General features: G+C 44.8%; 3 protein-coding genes across 3 annotated transcripts; 2 read left to right on the top strand and 1 right to left on the bottom strand.

Moving 5' to 3' along the window:
• Positions 1-1,386: 1,386 nt before the first annotated feature.
• Positions 1,387-2,355, top strand: LOC306943034 (dolichyl-diphosphooligosaccharide--protein glycosyltransferase subunit MAGT1-like; the record flags this gene model as incomplete). The annotated part of the gene is made up of 1 exon (XM_079529239.1): positions 1,387-2,355. One exon carries the CDS (start codon positions 1,387-1,389, stop codon positions 2,353-2,355), a length of 969 nt encoding a protein of 322 aa, XP_079385365.1.
• A 1,335-nt stretch (positions 2,356-3,690) lies between these two features.
• LOC306943423 (mitochondrial carnitine/acylcarnitine carrier protein-like) lies at positions 3,691-4,596 on the top strand (the record flags this gene model as incomplete). Its single annotated transcript, XM_079529736.1, has 1 exon — positions 3,691-4,596. One exon carries the CDS (start codon positions 3,691-3,693, stop codon positions 4,594-4,596), a length of 906 nt encoding a protein of 301 aa, XP_079385862.1.
• A 3,870-nt stretch (positions 4,597-8,466) lies between these two features.
• On the bottom strand, positions 8,467-15,367 carry LOC306943033 (rabankyrin-5-like; the record flags this gene model as incomplete). The annotated part of the gene is made up of 4 exons (XM_079529238.1): positions 8,467-11,965; positions 13,354-13,431; positions 14,071-14,198; positions 15,203-15,367. 4 exons carry the CDS (start codon positions 15,365-15,367, stop codon positions 8,467-8,469), a joined length of 3,870 nt encoding a protein of 1,289 aa, XP_079385364.1.
• Positions 15,368-21,460: the final 6,093 nt, after the last annotated feature.

Genomic DNA, 21,460 nt, shown 5'->3' with positions numbered 1-21,460 from the left:
GTGTTGCAGAAGAATAGTCAACCAAAAAGGCTTGCATGCATTTATTGACAGAGACAAGAAACAAGTAACACCATGTGATGTGTTTCACCTCTATACATTTATGTTTTTTGAGCAGTGCTAGCCCCTCCCTCCTATGTCCAGCTTTGAGGGTTTGTGCACACACAAACATTGTGTTAACACAAACATTAAATGTCATTAACAATGAATGGCCAGCTTTGAGTGTTTGTGTAAACACAAACATTGAAGACGGAGGTGAGGACGCAAATTGTGATTGGCCAGAATGAGATGATGTATGATGTTAAATATATTAGCGCCCCTCACTTCACACATGTGTGATTTTTAAATGTAAAGCTCAAGGTTCTTAATCAGTGTCACATCATGGTTCTATGGTTTCTAGCTTTGGAACACGTTCACAAATACATATTGTACTACTTCACAAAATTAATTTGGTTAATACAGCTTATATATGTGACCACTACATGTCACATTTTTGTGACACTTCTCACTTGGTTTTATTACCCCAGTAAACATTTTCATGGATCATTTATGTTTTCAATCGGTAGATTTAAGTCTTCTTCAATCTAACACAATGTTTATTTTAGATAAATAAAAATAGTTGATTAAACAGGGTATGGTTTAGGCCAGGGCATGTTGTATACCTTACATTTTGTGCTAATTCTGCTGCCCCCAGAACACCACTTGGGTGTGCACTCAGCTATGTGGAAATCACCTGCGTTCTCCAGTAACCGTGTGTGGACTGGACGACTGCCACTTCCAGCGGTACCCGAGGCTGACCGGGGTCCAGTTTGATGTCCTGTTAGCTGGGCATGGCGCCAGGATTTCTCAGATGGACACCAACTGTGTTCCATATCAGCTGTGGAGTGCCTGTCCATCTGTCTCCGGTGAGTGGCAGTTTCATAATTGGTATGTCAAAATCAATACATATTCACTGTAGATATCAAGGCACACACTGGCTGAATTAACTTACTACAGCATAGCGGCCGTGCACCTAATCGTCTTGTCATGGCTGGCTGTGAATTGTAGATCTGCTATTTTCACTATTTTCGCACATTTCTGAAAATGATTTGGGAATACAGCGATGCACTGATATTAAGAAAATGCACTGTAGTTTGTACTTTTGAATACTACTAAAGTACAACTTTCACTTACAGTTGAGTAGGCTAATATTTGACCCGGAGTATCTATACTTTGACTCAAGTAATGGGGTTGAGTATTTTGTCCACCACTGACCATAATAGCGAAGATCAATAACCATTGGCTTTACAGATTGGCCGGGCTTTACTTGACATTTGTGCCACTGTACCATTGTAAGTGGCAGCACATGCACGATTCCATTCACATAAACCATATAAATCATCTGGGTTCATGCTACCATCTGGGAAGATGTTCCAGAATGTTTTATTTTTATTCATTCTTTTCCTCGGTCCTTCCAATGCACAAAGGAATGAAGAAGCTTTGCTGTCGGAGAAGGTTGGTCAGATGATGGAGTGGGCTACCAAGCATTCCGTCATCAGGATGAATGGAGATATGTTCGAACACCTTGTCATGGCGTCCCCAAGAAACTACTCAGTTGTCATCCTGTTCACAGCACTACGGCCGCAAAGACAGTGTAAGTTCTGCAGACAAGCTGCTGATGAATTGCAGGTGCTGGCAAATTCTTGGCGTTACTCCTCCACCTTCACCAACAACGTCTTCTTTGCAACTATGGATGTTGATGAAGCTTCAGATGTCTTTAAAATCCTAAATTTGAATTCTGCCACAACATTCCTCCATTTCCCATCCAAAGGGAAACCTAGTCAGGCTGATTCCTTTGATCCCCAGGTCAGAGGCTATAAAGCTGAACAGCTGGCTGGATGGGTGGCAGACCGGACCAATGTACACATCCACGTTGTTCGTCATCCTAACTATGCAAGAACGGTTCTTCTGGTTTTCTTCTTGGCTGTGATTTGTGGACTTGCCTATCTTCAAGGCCACAACTTTGAGTTTCTTTTCAAGAAGAATTTCTGGGCCATCTGTGCACTAGGCTTTGTCCTGCTTATGACTTCGGGGCAGATGTGGAACCATATCAGAGGAGCGACATACGTATACAAGAACCCTAAAACTGGACATTTGAGGTACATCCATCCCGGAACTCGGGCTCAGTTTGTAGCTGAGACCCACATCGTTGGGCTCTGCAATGCTGCTGTTACCATCGGAATAGTGGTGCTATGTGAGGCTGCTACCTCCGACTTGGAGTTTGGGAAGAGGAAGTTGATGTGTCTTGCAGGTATTAGTCTGGTGATCCTTTTCTTTGGTGGGTTGCTGTCTGTTTTCACAGTAAAGTATCGACACTGATACCTCTACTACAGCTTCCCAATGAGTTGGAATCAACCAGCTGTCATCCAGGCAGATTAAGTATCAACATACTGTATCAACAGGTCAGAAGTGCCGTCAAAACCCATGAATGCTCTCCTCAAGTTAAACTAATGATCTTGTCTTGCTGCTAATTCCCATAAGGGGTCACCAAAGCGGATCACTTTCCTGGCAGCTCCATCTTCACCATCATTCTTCCAATATACCCCTCATCCCTCCATCGTACATGTCGCCACCCAGTGTCCAGGAGGTTTATGTGTGATAATGAATAGCTACAAAAAATATTGGCAGCTTGTAGATTGTCTGTTTTGCTGAGTGACACTGGAGAATGTTGGAGTATATAAAGTATATTCTGTTATGGCTGCCGATATGCAGTATCATCAAGTGATGATTTCAACCCTGCCCGCATTAAATCATAAGTCAGTCAGTTCTCATTAGACTTTTTTTTTTTTTCAGCCATAACTATTACATGTGTACATGTGTAGAAACAAATTATTTAATATCCTTTACTGTCCAGGGTCATCTCTGTGTTGTTGAGCGACATCAACGCTCAAGATGCAAGGCTAAGGGCGGGAACAGCTGGTGATGCAAACTCCATAGACCAGGAAATAAACTTGGACACAAGCTGTTCCATAGCAATGCGAATCCACTGACAAGGTCCATGGCATACAACTACATTATATAGGCTAACTGTGGTGGTTCTGCTGATATTCAAAACACACAACTTAAAACACACAAGTAGCATGTGTCTTTCATACACATGAATTACAGGGTCATTCCCATGTTCCCAGGGTCCTCCTACAGTAACAGCAGTGGTTCTCAAACCTTTTAAATTTAAGGACCCATAGTACTCTGATAATGTACAAATGATTGCAGGGGTGAAGATTTCTCCCCTGCTTTTTCGGTTGTAGTAAATATAACACATTTCTAATGATATTTTTTCAGAGATGTAGAACGTATTCTACGCAGTGATGCAAATGAAAGTTTTCAATTAGCCACAAATTGACCAGTAGCAATTTCCCCAAAGATGTGTTGGCCGTTAGCCGTGTGGAACTCCATATTTGGGCGAGTATAACGTCATATTTGATTATGCCAAGTACAAGGCAGCTATGCTTAAAAGTGTACAAATCATGCTGATTCTCCCAACAAACCAATTAATCTCACTGAAGACTACAAACATTGGTTACACATACTGTATGTCTATGACTACAGTTGTGTTGCTAAAAGGTCTATCTTCATTTGCATTATTTCTGACGGGACTGTGAAGAAGGTACTCCAGAGTTGCATTGATCAAGAAAATAAATTGTAACAGAAACTATGTCTAAGCAACCAGAACCAGTGAGTCAGATGAAGAGCTTAATCGCTGGGGGGGTTGGAGGCATGTGCCTGGTCTTCGTAGGGCACCCACTAGATACCATAAAGGTCCTTTTGCAGACTCAGCCAAAGCCTAAACCTGGGGTGACCCCCATTTATACAGGAACCTTTGATTGCTTCAGAAAGACCCTCGCTAAAGAGGGTACAAAAGGCCTATATAAAGGTATGGCAGCCCCTATAATTGGAGTAACACCCATGTATGCTGTCTGCTTCCTTGGATTTGGCCTGGGAAAGAAATTGCAGCAAAAAGGTCCTGATGATATCCTTACGTATCCACAGCTCTTTTATGCAGGAACGTTGTCTGGGGTGTTCACCACAGCCATCATGGCTCCCGGAGAGCGTATCAAATGCCTTCTACAGATCCAGGCGGCATCCGGAGAGGTAAAATATGCAGGGCCCATGGACTGTGCCAAACAGCTCTATAGAGAGAGTGGCATCAGGGGCCTCTACAGAGGCACAGCTCTCACACTGATGCGAGACATGCCAGCAAGTGGGATGTACTTCATGACCTATGAATGGTTGAAGAACATTCTCACACCGGCGGGAAGGAGTCACAATGAGCTCAGTGTTCCGAGTATTCTCTTTGCAGGAGGAATGGCCGGGATCGCTAACTGGGCTGTGGCAATTCCGCCCGATGTTCTCAAGAGTCGTTTTCAAACCGCTCCTGAAGGAATGTATCCAAATGGGTTAAGGGATGTTCTACGCGAGCTGATTAGGGAGGAAGGTATGGCCTCGCTTTATAAAGGCTTCACTGCTGTCATGCTCAGAGCTTTCCCTGCCAATGCAGCTTGTTTCTTAGGATTTGAAGTTGCTGTTAGGTTCCTGAATTGGGCAACACCTAATTTGTGAAGTAACAGCACCTCTACATCCTCAGCAATGGCATCTTCTCCACCACCAGCAGCGGCACATCCTCCATCCTTAGCAACAGACCCCATGTCATCACCACGCCAGTTGGAGCCGTGTGGAAGTGAATGACCCGATAGCTGAGTGGTTTGGACGCACAGGCTTAAATGCCTGACAGAGTGTGGTGCCCAGTGTCAAGTCTTTCGGATAGGCGGTTGTCCAGAAGCACTGACCTGACCGATTTGCCCATATACAGGCATACAGTTATGGAGATCCCATCGTCCAAAACCACCGACCACACGCTATGCCCATATACTGTATTGGTTTGATGACATCAGGGATCTCCACTTCTGTGCATGCATGAAAGAGACAGAGACAGATGGGTACAACGGGTATTACAAAACCGGATGGGGCTTTCATTTCCAACTTGCATTGTTCCTGACTTGCTTCAGTGCCCAATGTCAGTGTCATAACACAAGTACGAATTTAGGATTCAGTGTTGTTATTGTTACAAGTGTGTTGGTTCCTCAGCATTATTTTAACATACTGTATATGTAGCAGTATTGGCTCAGGGCCTCTATCTGATGACCTAAAAATCCCAATATCACCTCCAGTCTACAGGGACGTCCCTTTAGTCTAGCGGTTAAGATGTTGACTTTCCATGCAGGAGACCGGAGTTCGAATTCCGGGCGTTACACAAGAGTAAAGTTATTTGGTGTTGGTGCAGCAATAACAAACATCATAATGAATAGCAACAATACTACGACTATTGGCTGCCAATTACGAGATATCTTGTATTTTAATTCACACCCGTCAGCTGCTAACTATGATATATCTCGTATTACATCGCTTTATATCGACATAAAAAGGCCTCGCTATTTCCTAGACTCACTCACTCTCTCAGACTCAGTCAATGCTGGCCATCCATCCTCGTCACAAGATGAGGATGATCTGAATTGCCATTTAATCCTGATAAAGAAATGTTAGAAATCAAGAAACTTTGAAATATGTGCTAGGTTACTGTAGGACATGTTCAACTTACAAATCATATAACATGCATAGTAGGCATGATTGTTTCACGTATTATATGTTCATATACCTGTTATATCCTGCTCTGACATTACTTGTATTATAGGTTATTTCTTTCTTTCTTGAAACTGCAAATGATGGAAGCTGTGACAATACAGTTGAATCTGAATCTGCTTTCAGAGATCACATTACATCATTTGCTTGACAATTTAAACATAATTCAATCAAATTGAATTATGAAGTATTATATGAATATTGAATTGGGTGCGAGCCACTTGACAGATTGTACGTCATGGCCGTTCTCTGTGGTTTGACACTAGATGGCGCTCTTGGCTAACCTTTGAGTCACTGTTTAACCCTCAGCCATATGGAAAGAGGGAGTCATGTGACCGCCAAAAAAGGGTCCATCCGCTCCAAATCTATAGCTTAAGTTTTCACACGCTGTGGGAGCTCTGCTAGAGAGACGTCTCCCTGCATGGTTGCTATTATGGGATTTTCAGTGTTGCATAACAATGGATTGGCACGGCTTGAGTCGTTTGAGGTTTCTTTTTCACCCAGAAGGAACTGTAATTCAACGGTTGGGAGACCTATTGTAGTGGACAAAAATATTCTGTGACTACTTAAAAGGTAAGAAAAAAATCACACCCGAAGCTCTTATCATCATCGCTTGCCCACTTCCAGCCCATGCAAGTTAGCCCACATGTAGACCATGTTGGACCTACATGGGATTGCCCACTTCCAGCCCATGCCAGTTAGCCCTCATGTAGACCACGTGGGACCTACATTGGCTTGCCTACTTCCAACCCATGCCCAGAACAGCCCACATGCAGACCATGTTGGACCTACATGGGCTTGCCCACTTCCAACCCATGCCCAGTTAACCCACGTGTAGACCACGTGGGACCCTCATAATTTGCCCAGTTCAAGCCCATTCCCACTTGGTACCCATGTATCCCGCATTGAAACCAAATGGGCCCCAAGTGGGCGTGCTGGCTGGGATCATGCATCATTTCATTCCGGCCAATCAGAATTTGCGTCCTCATCTTCGTCTTCAATGTTTATGTTTACGCTATGTTTGTGTTTGCACAAACACTCAAAGCTGGCCATTCATTGTCAATGGCATTCAATGTTTGTGTTGGGACAAACGCTCAAGCTGCATGGCCATTCATTGTCAATGGCATTCAATGTTTGTGTTAGGACAATGTTTGTGTTTACACAAACCCACAAAGCTGGACATAGGAGAAAGTCATTGGCACTGGGAGAATTAAATGATTATTTTGTTTGGCATTGTGCCATAGTGTTTTAGGTCATGAGTTAGGAAGGATACAGATGGTGAACAATCCATTTAGTTTGACTCCCAAATGGAGAACAGGGTGATATGTTCTCTGATGTTGTGAATGATCCAATACATGAAAAATGGCTATTAACAGAACTTGGCTTAAATTGAGAGAGATGTAGATCTCATCTAGAGATGCACGATATAATCGGTAGCATATCAAAATCGGCCATATCGGACATAAAAATGCCATATCTGTATCAGATCGGTCTCAAAATAATCCAGATTATAACAGATATTGATGATACAATAATAATGTAACAGGCGGCAATGGCTCAGGGGTGAGTGGCTGGATGGTAACCGCAAGGTTGCCAGTTCGAACCCGGGCTCCCCCAGAGTTAGTGTCGAAATGAGCAAGACCTGAACCCCTAATTGCTGTACGCGCAGAGCAGCCAGCAGTCAGCCTTGTTTCCATTGTGGTCCTCTGTATAATATAGGGATCAGTCAGAATCAGTATCGGCAGATGTGACCCTGCAAATAATCGGATATCGGTCATAATTTCATAATCGTGCACCCCTAAAAGATCATCTTTGTAACATCTCTCCCCACCAACAGTCCAGCCGTCAATCTCGTCATGAACAAAAAATCCCACCTGTGTGAACTGTGAAGTGAGGGGCGCTCTTATCATCATTACATCATCATACATAATCTCATTTTGGCCAATCACAATTTGCGTCCTCACTTTTGCTTATGCTGGACATAGGCTCAAAAATCACACCCATGTGAAGTGAGGGGCGCTCTTATCATCTTACAACATCAATTACAACGTAATGTTTGTTTAAGCAACGGGTGCTGATGTTTGTTTTAGTCCTCAAAACAAACTCTTTATTGTCTATGGCGTTTTCTTAAACAAGCATTGTTGAAAGACAAACATTAAAGCTGTATATAGGAGGGGCTAGCGCCCCTCAAATATTTATAAATTCTACATGAAAACATCCTTGTAGAACATTCATATATTTTGACAATACTGAAATACAATTTACAATTTAGGCGTTTGGAAGATGCTATTATCCAGAGTGACTTACAATAAGCAAGGTATCCAATCAAATGCAGAGGGAGTAGTGCCTCAGTAAACTAGGAGATAGTATAGAAGTTGTGGTCTATTATTGTCCAGGGATCCCCGGTCAGAATGTCCTGTTACTGATGTCTTTCTCTTGCCAGCCAACAGTACCCAGTTGGGGAGTGGCATGGCTAGTGTGAATGTCAGTAAAGGGCCTTTACGGGGAGCGATAAAACGCGCCTATAGTTCATTTTCAATGAGACCTGCATTTTGCTCGGAGAAGTTGCGGTGCGACAACGCAAGCGTATTTACGTGAGCGCGGTCCCGTGAATTTGTTGCGTGCGTGCTCGTTACGTGCACACGCCCGCGACTCACCAGACCTGGATTCTGATTTTTTTACGCTTGCGTTGTTGCGCCCCTCTTCAACAGACCTGGAGGAGACCTGTGTTGATCCAGGCAACAACGCCTGCGTTCCTCGCTTCACGTTTGCAAGGCCCTTAAGGCTGTTGGATTACGATATTACTCCCAAACAAAGCACATCATAGCAGATGTCACACACCCTCACTGGTTTGTTCAGGTCAAACTTGATGATGGCAATCTCTTGTATGGAGCACCTGTGGCACAGCATGCGCCCACAGTGGCGGCAGTGATATTTCCATGTGGTGACTCCAAACTTGGCAGCACATTCATCGCAGTTGGACCCATCACACCATGGGGGTTCATTAGACAGCATATCGAGAAGGCGGAAGAGCAAATGCTTGGTGGGCATTTTGTGGTTGAAAATGTTGATGCCCTTATTGTTGCTGATGCCCAGACGAGCCCCGGACCTCAAAATGGCACGGCACAGGTTCGCATTTCCCTTCATGTAGGCCAGCAGTAGAATTGTGTTCCCTTCATTATCTGGTTTGTCCAGGGGGTATTCAGGCATGCACTCCAAGAACAACTCAAAGATGGAAGCTGCGTTCTCTTTCCCATAATGCCCCAGGACATGGATCGTTGAGTGACCGCTAAGATTGAAGGCCTCAGCGTCAATTTTGGATTCTGTGAGAAGGGCTCGGACATTGTTAAGGCGACCCTGCATCACAGCCAGGTGCAGAGCATTATTTCCATTCTCATCTTCAGCAGCAAAGTCAACCCCATTCTCCAACAGCACAGAGCAAATAGTAGCCAAGTCCTGCTGGGCAGCCAAGTGTAGGGCTGTCTGCTTGTGTTTGGTCACTTCATTCACGTTCGCCCCCGCAAGCAGCAGGCTGCGGACAATGATCTCTGAGCCCACCTGGACAGCCAGGTGAAGGGGAGTGAGTTTCACCAAATCCTGCACCCTGGAGTTGACGTTGGCCTGGACGCTGATGAGGAACAGGACACTCTCAATGTCCAAGTTCTGCACGGCCACGTGAAGGATATTACGCCCCTTGTTGTCCACCTGCTCAGCAGCCCCGGGCTCTCTCTTAAGGATCGCCTCAGCAGCCTTGTTGTTCTTGTGAGTCATGGCACATGCAAACGGGGACATGCCCTGGCGGTCGCGTACATTCAGCCGTATCCCCGAATGGGAAATAAGCAGCTGGGTAATGACACTATGCTGGTTGCTAATGGCAATGTGAATAGGAGCTCGACCCTCAGAATCCTGTGCATTGACATTAGCCCCAAACTCAAGAAGGCACTGGACCACCTTGTCCATCCCCCAGCTAGCTGCCAGGTGGAGAGGACACTGTCCATCCCAAGCCTCTTCACCCCCCTCCCTATTCAGACCTGGCCGTCTGGAGCTGTTCACATCACAACCACTGTGAATGAGGAAGCAGGCTGAGGTCTCATTGTTCTCATCCAGGGCCCTGTGCAGAAGGGACTGCTGACAGCCTGAGGAACCAGAGCTCCAACAAGTGACATCACAGCCATGGCGCACCAGTGTGGAGGCAATGTCTTCCAAGCCATTTTCCAGGGCCAACCAGAGGGGAGGGTCACCTTTCTCATCCACCACAGACATGTCTGCCCCACGCATGCAAATGGCATCCACTATGACAGGAAGCTGGTTGGTGACGGCTAGCTGCAGGGCTGTATGGCCCTCTCGAGTACGAACATTCATGTCAGCCTGATGCTTCAGCAGAAATATGGCACTCTTGCCGTCCTTTCTTTGGATGGCCATGTGCAGAAGGGTTTGCCCGTTTGACATGATGTCATTGATGGAAGCCCCTGAGCCCAACAGCTGAGCCGCTATGGTGTGCATACCTGTCCAGAGGGCCAATCCCAGTACAGTCTGACCCATGGAGTCTTTGAGGCTGAAATCTGGGCTAATCTTCAAGTTGTTTGTGGCTTTATGCTCCAGGATGACAGAAACAACATCTGACTGGTTGTGAGAGATGGCTACGTGGAGCGGGGTCTGTAGTGCCACACCATGAGCCTCTTCAGGCAAAGCCTTCTGGTTCTGCAGATTGGGGTTGGCTCCCTGCTGGATCAGTTCAGCAGTCAGCATTGCCAGGCCACAGCGACATGCTGTATGGAGAGGGGTCTCCCCCCATTTGTTGACATGGTTGACCTTTGCCCCGTGAGTGGAAAGGAAGAGGGCGGCAGCCTCACTGCCAGCCGCTGCAGCTTTCTGCAGGAGGCAGTTTCCTGTGGTAGTGTCAGGTGCCTCAGGATTGCTACCTCTCTGGATGAGCTGAGCTGCCAAGCTGTTATCAAACGTGTTTAGCGAGTTGTCTGCAGAGACTGTGACATACTGCAGGGCCAGCCACAGGGCAGTGCTGCCCTCATAGTCCTTGAGCTCCAGGTCGAGCTGTTTGCACTGTAGGAGTTGCTTAAACACAGGCTCATTGCCTGATTCCACAGCCTCATGCAAAGGGGTTCTGCCCTTGCTGTTCCTCATGTTGGGGTTGGCTCCAGCTTTGAGTAGGGCCTCTGCAATTTGTGACATGCTATTCATAACCTCCCCAGAGTCTTTCTTGGGGCTGAAGCAGACCAGGTGGAGGGGGGTCTCCATCGCCCCTGTGGCTGCATTCACCTGGGCAGAGTGGCGGATCAGGAAAGTAGAGGCAAACTCATCGCCTCGTTGGATGGCTTTATGCAGCAGGCTCCATCCACTCTGGTCTACCATATCCACATCTGCTTTGTGCTTCACCAGTGTGGTAGCTATGCTCTCAAGTTTGCGAGAGAGGGCCAAGTCTAGTGCCAGGTCCCCATTGTTGTCCAGTTCATTCAGCTTGGCGGGCAATTGTGAATCCATGTGGATGAGGTAAAGGAAAATTACATCCTCCCTCTCCACTTTGATGGCTTTGTGGAGCGGATACTCAGTTTTGGAATTGATCATCTTGTAAAGGAGCTGGGAATCCATGGTACTGAAGTCTTCTTTCCTCAGGTTATCCCAGTGATTTGCTATGATTTCCCCACAGTAGTTCATCAGTGTGGTGGCATTGAGCTCATCGGCCGTTTGGTAGAAGCAAATGCAATTCCTAACATTAACGGAGGACATCACACCCTTCTCGCACCTCTCTCTGAGCGGCTGCAGTTGGAAGCGGTTGGCCAGCTTCATCAAGTCAATAAGAAAGCCATCGTCCCCACTAAGCTCCAAGATGTCCGTGTATACCCAGTGCAACATTGCTTGGGCGATATCAGGCTTGTCGTCCGATAAGTCCAGTACTGAGGTGGTGGCCAGGGTGGCCAGACTCCAGACATCACTTCGAGCAGCCAGAACAAACTTATGGGCCCAGAACTCCTCCCCTGCGACTTTGACTTTCAGGTCACTGTACTGCTCCTGTTGGTAGAGGTCGGCCACAACGTTCAGCAGGCGGCTGACGAAGGTGTCTCCGGCATCTGAGTTGGGGAAACCCTGTTTGGAGGCTTGAGCGGCCATCACAGCGCAGCGTCTGTCTGTGTCAGCCAGCTTCTGCTGCATCTTCACATACTCCTGCCTGAGAAGGGCCAGGTGCTTCTGAAGCTTGGCCACCTCATCTTCCATTATGTTGCTCACTTCTCTGTACTGAGATATGACGATGTCCATGTGCAGTTCCACAGGCGGCCTGGGAAATGTGAGAAAATACCGGGAAATCCAGAAACTGACACACACGCACAGGCAGCTACGGATAGATATTTCTGTCTCTGTGGATGTTTGTCTGTCTCTTTTATCCCCAAATATGGATATGACTGATGTCACAGCACTCACGTCATAACACCGTCATAATACTCTAAGTAGACTCTGACAGGTACTGGGACTAAGTTGGCAGTAGCTTGAGAGAGACAAAGAAAACTCAGTGAAGAGATGAAGAAACTGTGATACTGCAGCTGAGGATAATTCAGCAATACACCGTGGATGTAACTCTGGAGCCTGATACATCTCACTGTGAACTCATCCTGCTGAGGATGTAAAGCAAGTGAGTCATGGAAACATGTGGAAGAATCTGACAGAAAACAAAGACAGATTGTCTCTGTCTTAGGAAAACAAAGCTTCTCCTCAGGAAGGTTTTACTATATACAAACTCTGCTCATATGATCATCTCAACATAACATGTTCCAGATTTTTTTTGAGTGGTGTAAACCACTCCTACAACTGGCTTTGTTAGTTTACGTGTCTGTCTGTCTGTCTGTCTGTCTGTCTGTTCGTACCAAAAAATGAGCATGGTTGCTATGGTCACCCAGTTCACACGGGTGTGATTTCGTTACGTCGGACATTACGTCAGACCACAGCTGATCAGTCTATATAAGACCTTACACCACTCAGTTCACACGGGTGTGATTTTTTTTCCCACAATTGATGCTTTTTATGGTTTATTAAAAGTAATACTAATTTAATTATGTGTTGGCATCTGCCACCACACAAATAATGACATGCAGAAATTCTGCAGATTCAATTAACTTTTATCTGTTTTGAAGAATCAAGATGCCCTCATGTGGTAACTATTTACTGCAGGTATACTACAGTCCAAAAAATGCCGACACAACAGGAAACTACAATGCATTCAGGCTAACGTCATTAAACTCTAAACCACCCTCATGCCTGATTTATATTTAGTTGTAACTCGGTATTGCACCACGAGAATAGCAGATCTACAAGCTCACAATGCTTTGCAGCCCAATGAGTTATGAGCTTGTAGACTGGCTATACACCCTCATGCAACTAAGCATAGCTCAGGCTTTATAACCAACATTGCAATTGCATGAGCCGCTGGTGTCAGTTAATGCCCTTCCATTCCTCGCTTCCCACAGTCATCATCCTCTGTATCAGCCATGATATAATGAGCAGGCACAACAGGCTCTCTCTTCCCTCCCCCAGGTTTAGATCTTATGAATATGCCACTGTCAAAACACGGAGGCGCGCTCCTCTTCTGGGCTCGCTTTTCCTCGTTATCCCGAAGAACCAATTCACTTCATGCTCATATAATGAGAGTCAGTATGCGGTCCATATGGTTACGGTGGGTCGGAGGTGACGTAGGACAAGCGAGGGGAGGGAGGTAAGGACGGGAGGAAGGGAGGGATGAAGAGAGGGATACTCATGAGTGTGAGAGTGAGGCAGACACAGGGGAGGGGAGTTAATGTGCATTTTTTAATGATAAGTGAGTTGCTTTTGCACACCTGCCCTCTCCAGCGATCGGTGAGGATTATTCAGCATGAGCTAGAGAGAGAAGGACGCGGTTAAAAGTAAAAAGCAAAAGCTGAAGAATTCACACCGTAGCTGAAAGTGCGACACTTAACTCGGCCCACTTCTTCGCAGTTACCGGATTAAAGTTGTATTTTTAAAATGCATTCAACCACATCCTTCAGACAAGGTGTGCCACACAGGATGAGTTATTGGAGCCGCTCCTCTGCCATCGTGGCATATATATTATCCACAATGCCTTTTGACACAAAAGGCAGTCCTACAGTATTTGATCATCCCCAGAGTGGAGGGAGGGATCGTTGACTCTCTGTTCTTCCTATCAATCTATTTATCCATCCACCCAACCCGTATGTAATGTATGTATGTATGTATGTATGTATGTATGTATGTATGTATGTATGTATGTATGTATGTATGTATTTATATATGTGTTTATTTATACGTTTATTTATACGTTTATTTATACCCCTCTCTCCTGTCTGTCTGTCTCTTTCTTTCTCTCCCTCGCAGCAGTCCGGGCAGTCACCTGACCTGTGCCTGACGCTGAGTGATTCCTGACTGCCACGTCCTCCTGCCTTGGGACAGCTGTCTTTGTACTCGCCAGTCTGGCATGATGATGTGATTGTGAGCCAGGGCTCACGGTGGCCAGATTTCAGTGGCTATATCCCAAAGGTAAAAGGATTCAATTGCACAACATATCAGCCAGCCATGGCTGCTGGGACAAGACAGAGCGAAAGGAGAGAAACTGCTTCAAGGTTCAACGTCTTGTGTGCCGGACTGCTGGTACAGTACATAAGAGAATACAAATATTTGTGTTCAGCTCCTCGGACATTATAACAGCATAGTAACGGTGGCAAACGCAATAGGAAATAAACAAACAAGGAATCATCTATAGAATACACACACAATAGGGCATAGCAGTGGCAGCCATTTTGTGGTGCCACAGGTATAAACCCCATTCGGTTTTCCCATTGAGATTTTCAAAAATATTTATATAAAATATTGTAAGCCTGGAACCAACTAAACAAGCCATGACCATAAATGATTTGATGCTGTGTCAATTATGTTATAGCCTATACTACTATATTTCATAAATAAGCTTTTTTGCTATTTTCAAACATTTTTTGTTGTAGATCTGCTATTGTTTTACTTATTTCCTCCCCAGAATAGGGATGATGTGTGGTTAAATGTCAAGTATAAAGTGACTTGAGAGCTGTTTCAGCGTACAATGTAAGCCAATGAATGAGGAGACTAATTATACGATACATTTGTAATCAATGGCACAATGGAGCAAGATATCTGGTTACATCATAACAAACAAAACTCCCAAACATTTCAATATCACCGGCCCCAACCTATCAAGATGCACATTGGACTTCGAACGCAGGTCATCAAAAAGAGTGCATGGGAAACTATGATACAGGGTTAACAGACATGAGCTAATTTTGGCTGGTTGAAGACCAGGCATTATTATTCTATAATTTGGAGGGGCTTATGTGAGCGTGCTGGGAGGCCAGTAGGGAGTTAACATAGTCAAGATTTGAGATGACTGAGGCCTGGTTGGATAAGGAGATATGGGCAGACCCCTGGGTGAGAGAGCGTCAATCCTTTGAATGTTTTGAAGTGTAAAGCCCCAGGAGGGAGTGACCGCTGCAATGTGTGCCTTGAAGGACAGCTGACAGTCCAGGACAACAACACCCAGGCTCTTGACAGTCGGAACAGAAGCCACCAGGGAGTTGTCTATGGAAATAGTGATATCCTGCATGGGGCAGCCAGCCGCAGGACTAATGTGTGGGGAGAAGAGGAGCTTCAGGTGGTGGGAAGACATCGACTGTTGAGAAGGTAGGAAGTCCGCACACCGGTCTTGAGCTTTATTTCATAGATAGTTTTAACAGCGTTTGGACCCTTGCGGGTCTTCTTCAGGATTAATTTCCTTCTGGATTCTATTTTTCAAGACATCGACTGTGAAAATACTTTGGGGTCAATTGGAACTCGCCAAAGATTTTACGTTTAGGTGTCCATTATGCAAACACGATAGGTGATAAGTTTTGATTGAAATTGTGAGTGGACCTCGTTGCAATTCACTGGAAGCCGGGTTATAAAAGCAGTATTATAAGATTACAATGGAGGCTGTGTTCAGTGGCCCCTCTAACTTGTGTGAGTGGGTCAATTTGCACTGAAATACACAAGTCTGACACCATAAACACATTTAAATAATACATTTAAAAAAATACATGAAATTCAACCATATCATACAACAACTAGAAAAAGTGCCCCTCGGGGCACAGGTCTCCACCAGGGCAGGTCAGGTTGTGGCCTCCTGGTGGCGCTATAATAGGCCAATGTGAAAAGGGTGCCATTTCTTCATACGCCTTTGATGGCAATTGGATGATTTGAGGCATTTTGTTCCAAAAATGTGTTTTGCAAAAATCAACCTGTTGGTGGCGCTATAACAGGCCGATGTGAAAAGGGTGGGATATATTCCTCAGCCTAGTAAGAAAATGTGTGAAAGATTTCACGGAAATTGCACGCTGCGTTCATGATTTGAGGCTTTTGTTCAAAACGGGGCAATCTTGCAAACTTTGAAAGCCAATTATAGCCAATTAGGATGGAATATTAAATATCGGACAGATCTGACTTGAGCACATGACCATAGAGATACTGTGTAACGATTTGTGAGATTTTTGGACAGAATCTGGAGGAGTAATATCAAAAAATGTGTTTTACAAAGGTCGGCCTCCTGGTGGCGCTATAAAAGGCAGATGCGGAAAATGCAGGTCAAAGGTTTGTCCTTGGCCTCTAGAGAGTGTGCATGCAACGTTTCACGCAGATCGGTGCAGTTTTAGGTAAAAAATGTGAAAAGCTGCCTCATGGTGGCGCTATAACAGGCCGTTCTGGAAAATGTGGGGCAGAGGTTCATCGTTGGCATCCAGGGAGTGTGTGTGCAAAGTTTGGCATCAACCGGGTTAACGGTGCCGGAGATTAGCTGGTAACGGACGGACGGAAGGAAGGAAGGACGGATGGACGGACGGACACACACACACACACGGACGGAGTGCAAAACATACTCTCTCCCCATGCCTTCGGCCTGGTGGAGACAATAATCAGGCATAAGACTCGATATATAAGATACAAAAATCTGCATTATTTTATACTTTGGCTATTCAAAAATAGCAGATATACTGTATACAAGGGTCAAGCTCATAGTGCGTCACTTCGTGCCACGCATGCTATGAGCTTGTAGATCTGCTTTTTGAGGGGCGCTAGCCCCACAGGTTTAATGTTTGTCTTTAGTTTAATGTTTGTTTTGTAAACGCCATTGACAATGAAGGGAAAATTTACGTCATAATGTGCCTCATTACGTCATATTGTCTCTTTATTGTTAATGGCGTTTAATGTTTGTGTTGGCACCATTTGTTTTACATCACCATTACATCACCTCATCAACATGAGTTAGAATATATTAGCGCCCCTCACTTCACACGGGTGTGATTTTTGATTGTGAAAATCTGTGCAAATCTTTGAATATATATATAGCCTATATATTCAGATTTGCACAGATATTTCTTTAAGCGAACATTTTTAACTCTCAGAAACAAATCTTTGATTCTGTGGTTCCCTGCAGGAACAGAATATTTTGAGATCGGGATGTCCGTGGTCAAATACATATCATTTTGGGTGGTCCTTGAGAACCACTGCTAAAGAAACTGTTAAAGAAAAGTTTTTAGGATATAGAAGACATACATGTGCAGAATCAGCCTTGTCTGGTCTCAATGGGTCAATGCAGATTTCACGCAGTGCCCCTGACGAGACTACAGCATCACTTGACGGAAGGGAAATAGGCCCTCGGCTCGGGGGGCCCGTTCGCTCTATAGATGGAACACGAAAGATCAGCGAGCCCATTTTAGCCCTGATAAAAGGGAACATTCAGCCATCTGTTCAGCTGCATCCCCCATAGACACAGTGCTGTATCAATAACTGGCTTTGACCTCCACATCTGAAAGAGGAGTGCGGGTATAAAAAAAGAGAATAAAAGTGCTTTACAGGGACCTATACAGTAAGCGTAATAGCATTCACATTCATCCGCTGCAGGGCTATCATTTCACAAAGCCGGCCAACTGGCATGCTGAATTATCTCAGTTTTTTTTTGACTGGGAAAACGAGTTGCTCAAGGTCGGACTAAGACCAACAACATGTTATTTTGAGCTTTGTGTGCGTGTGCGTGTGTGTGTGTGCGCGTGTGCATGCGTGCGTGCGTGCGTGCGTGCGTGTGTGTAACTGAACTGGCTGTTTCCAAGCACAAAAGACCCACGCCAGGACCACCGGGGGCCTATTAGGGGCTACAGATTGTAGCGCCTTGTCGTGCATTCACTCTATTTATGCCTCTCACTTGTCTTTTAAATAATGCATATCTGTTTAGGCAGGGCCACGTCTTTTTTTTAAACGTAGAGGCACCTGGCTGGCACACTTTGGTATATTCTGCCGTTTCTGCTCCCCTCCCAGGGGGGAAGGGAACAGCCTTTTTATTATTGTAAAAGACAAGTACAATAGTTAAAGTACCCGATCTACAACCTCATGATGCGAGGTGTTGTGTGAGGTTATGTGATGCGTGTGTGAGAGAGAGAGAGAGAGAGAGAGAGAGAGAGAGAGAGAGAGAGAGAGCTACTGCATGACAATGATGCTAGCTTGAGAAACGGTTTTTGAATTGTGTTGGCTGATGGTTCACAATGATTAATATTATTGCCTTGACCCAAACATTAGGACTGTAATCTTGATAAAACTCATAATCATAATCATGCTGATTAGGTAGAAGATTTGTGTTGAAAAACAAAAAAGTAAAAAACAAACAAACAAACAAACAAAACAGGTGACACCAGTTTGCTTAATTCCAGTTTCACCTATATCAAGGATGCGTGTGCGTGCGTGCGTGTGTGTGTCTGCGTGCGTGCGTGCGTGCGGATGAGACGAGTGAGGGTATGCACAGTGTTATGTATCTGTGCAACAGCCAGCCCCGGCATCTAATGAAGGCCATCTCAAAGGGCTGAGGGCTGTTTAAGAAGACTGATTCATACTTAAAGGTAGGGTAAGTGATACTTTTTGGTTAAAACAAAACGTTTTTTGTTAAAAGGTTTAACCTAAAAAAAAAACACTTTTTGTTTATATTGTGATAGTAATCATTGCTATAGAGTGTTTGTTTATCAGTAACAGAGGTCTCCCTGTCTCTCCAGCTCTTTAATTAAAAGAAGATACATGTTCAGGTAGAGATAATAGACATTTAGCAGCTTCATTTGTATAGTGTTCCAGTTCCAATTTTGGCTGCTAATTTTGTGTCATCACTTACAATTCCACTTGTCTAATCTCTATCCTGACTGCGTTCTCTATCCTGATTGGATACAATTGGTATCCCATCCCATTCGTTGGATATGGAGAGACTCCTACAGAACAAACACACTATAGCAATGATTGATTACTATCACAATATAGAGCTTTTTAACACTTCCCAAGATCTGTATTATTGATGTTTTGCCTTCCTCGAGAGGGAGGCCTTACAATGGCTTTTTCAACAAGTACATGAGATCGCATAATGCGGAGTGTAATCACGTACCCTACCTTTAATTATGCCCGGGTGTCGCATAATGAAAATAACCGGATCTACAAGCTCACAACACGTGGCGTAGAGCAGCTCTTTTCAGTGTGCAGTGTGTTTCAGTGTGTTTCAGTGTGGCACACAACCACGTCTACTGTAAAGCATGGATTTAGTGGTAACTCTCCCTCCACTCTGATCCTGGTGGGTATACCGCCGCTGCTTCTCCCTGCAGACTGTTCCAATAATGATGTGTATACTGTAGGTCTGTTCTCTCATTAGCACAGACCTTCACTCCACATGACTCCGTCTTCTTCTGCAACACACCTCATATCACGTCCCATAAGAGTTATACTAATATCACCTAGCTAGAGGACGGACTGCCCCGCCCACAGCTATTCATTTCAATGGAAATTGCTCAGTGGCGTTTGAAGCACCGTCTTGGAAGTCTTCTGGAAGCCAATAGAGGGCGTTTCATATAGAAGCATTCAAACGTTAGATGCGCGTGGTGGAGTGGTGTTTTAAATGCGGAAGTGTTTCTATATCCCAGATTTGACCACCATGCATTCGAGGGCAGCTTCACTGTTCTGGGGGCTTGTCATGTCCCCACTATACCTTTAACGGCGTGGTGCCAAAGGGGCCATGCATGGAGCCATTGAGAGCGGGTTTGGTTTGTACGTCTGTCTGTCTCTCTGTATATCAATTCCTTTAGCTATAGTCGTACAGTGATGGCACAACCCAGTATGTACAGTACACAGAAGGGGAAGGGAAAGCGGTCAGCATGGCTGAATCTAACCAACCCTAATCCTAACCCTAACCCACGCATATAGGGGGAGATTAGGGATTAGGGATAGGCTTGCAATATCTTGCATGCCACATTTTTTACTATTCTGAAAAAAAAGGAAAAAAATAAAAACTTTAAAAAAATGTTCAAATAGCCGATCTACAAGCACACATGTCGATATATGTATAGAACAGATATTTTCACTATTTTTAAATGTTTTTCAAAATAGTAAAAAACAATAATAAAAAAATAAAAAAGGTTTAGGCAAGATATGGGTTACCAATGGTAATTTGAAACCTTTCCGCATTGTATGACTGCATCTAGTACACTGGACACACTCAGACATACACATTTGTCCATCCGACTTACAGTTGTTTGTTTACCTCAAAACAAACAAAAAAAATGCCATGTGATAATATCACATTATACAGTATGTGAGACGAGTATGCCCATGTACATCAGTAAGTCAGTCAGTAATTGTTAGAGATCTTGGCACCTTTTGTTGAAGCAGATGCTGTTTAAACCTCAAACTTGGCAATCATTTTGTTTTGCTTTGGAACTGACCCAATACTACAGTACTGTACATTTGTGACCTTCTTCAGAAGAGGATAGATATATAATAAGGTAGTGAGAGATTTTGAAAGGTTCTATAATTTAAATGAAAAGTGTAAGATTCAAGAACACCATAGCATTACTTCAAAATAAGAACACTACAAAAACAACACACGGAAAGCAGATCCTGACAGAATGTCCCATTTCAAGTTTTCGGTTGTAGCCTCCCCAGGGACTTACATACATCCGAGATGTAGTGGAGTAGAAGTAAAAGTATTGTGGGGGCACGGTGGTACAGTCTGTAGTGCTGTCAACTCACAGCTAGAAGGTCCTGGGTTCGATTCCCGCTGGGGACACTGTGGGCGCTGGGGGCGTGTTTCCTCCTCCACGTCATCAGTGCCCATACCCGAGGCGGGGTTGGCGAAAGGGCACCTAGGGTAGGTACCCTCACAGAAAACATGCAGTAATCCTGGTCTCTAAACTACCTCCCCCTGGCCAGCCGGGGCGCCTGATGGAGGGGAAAGGAACTGGTCGGAATAACGTGTTCCTTCCACGCGCTACGTCCGGCCAGGGAAACTCCCCCCTGTCAGGTGAAAAGGACTCACTCCTCATGCATAGAAGGAAGCATGAGGTCAGTCCGCTGCCCCCCCAGGTTGGCAGAGGAAGTGTAGCACCCAGGATTACATTAGACAATTGACACTGGGCGAAGAAGTAAAAGTATTGTAAGTACAGTACTTAAGGGAATGTACTTAGTTACTTTCCACCACTGCTGAAAACTGATGACATGCAGTATATTCCCCCTATAGTTTGAAGTGTGTTACTCCTCTCCTTTGCACTATTGCATTATCATTCAGGACTGCTATACGGAAAGTGATCAAAAGCAATCATCTTAACGTGAATTGTCTGGTGTAACATAGTCATAGAAGGCTCTATTTGACATCGAAGTGGTTTTGATCACAGAGGGGCGTTAGTGATCAGAAACCATTCATTACACCATGCGT

Source organism: Electrona antarctica (genome assembly GCF_951216825.1).
Source record: "Electrona antarctica genome assembly, chromosome: 19".
NCBI classification, from domain to species: Eukaryota; Metazoa; Chordata; class Actinopteri; order Myctophiformes; family Myctophidae; genus Electrona; species Electrona antarctica.
Note: the sequence above shows the minus strand (reverse complement) of the source record. Positions and strands in the feature narration are given on the sequence as shown.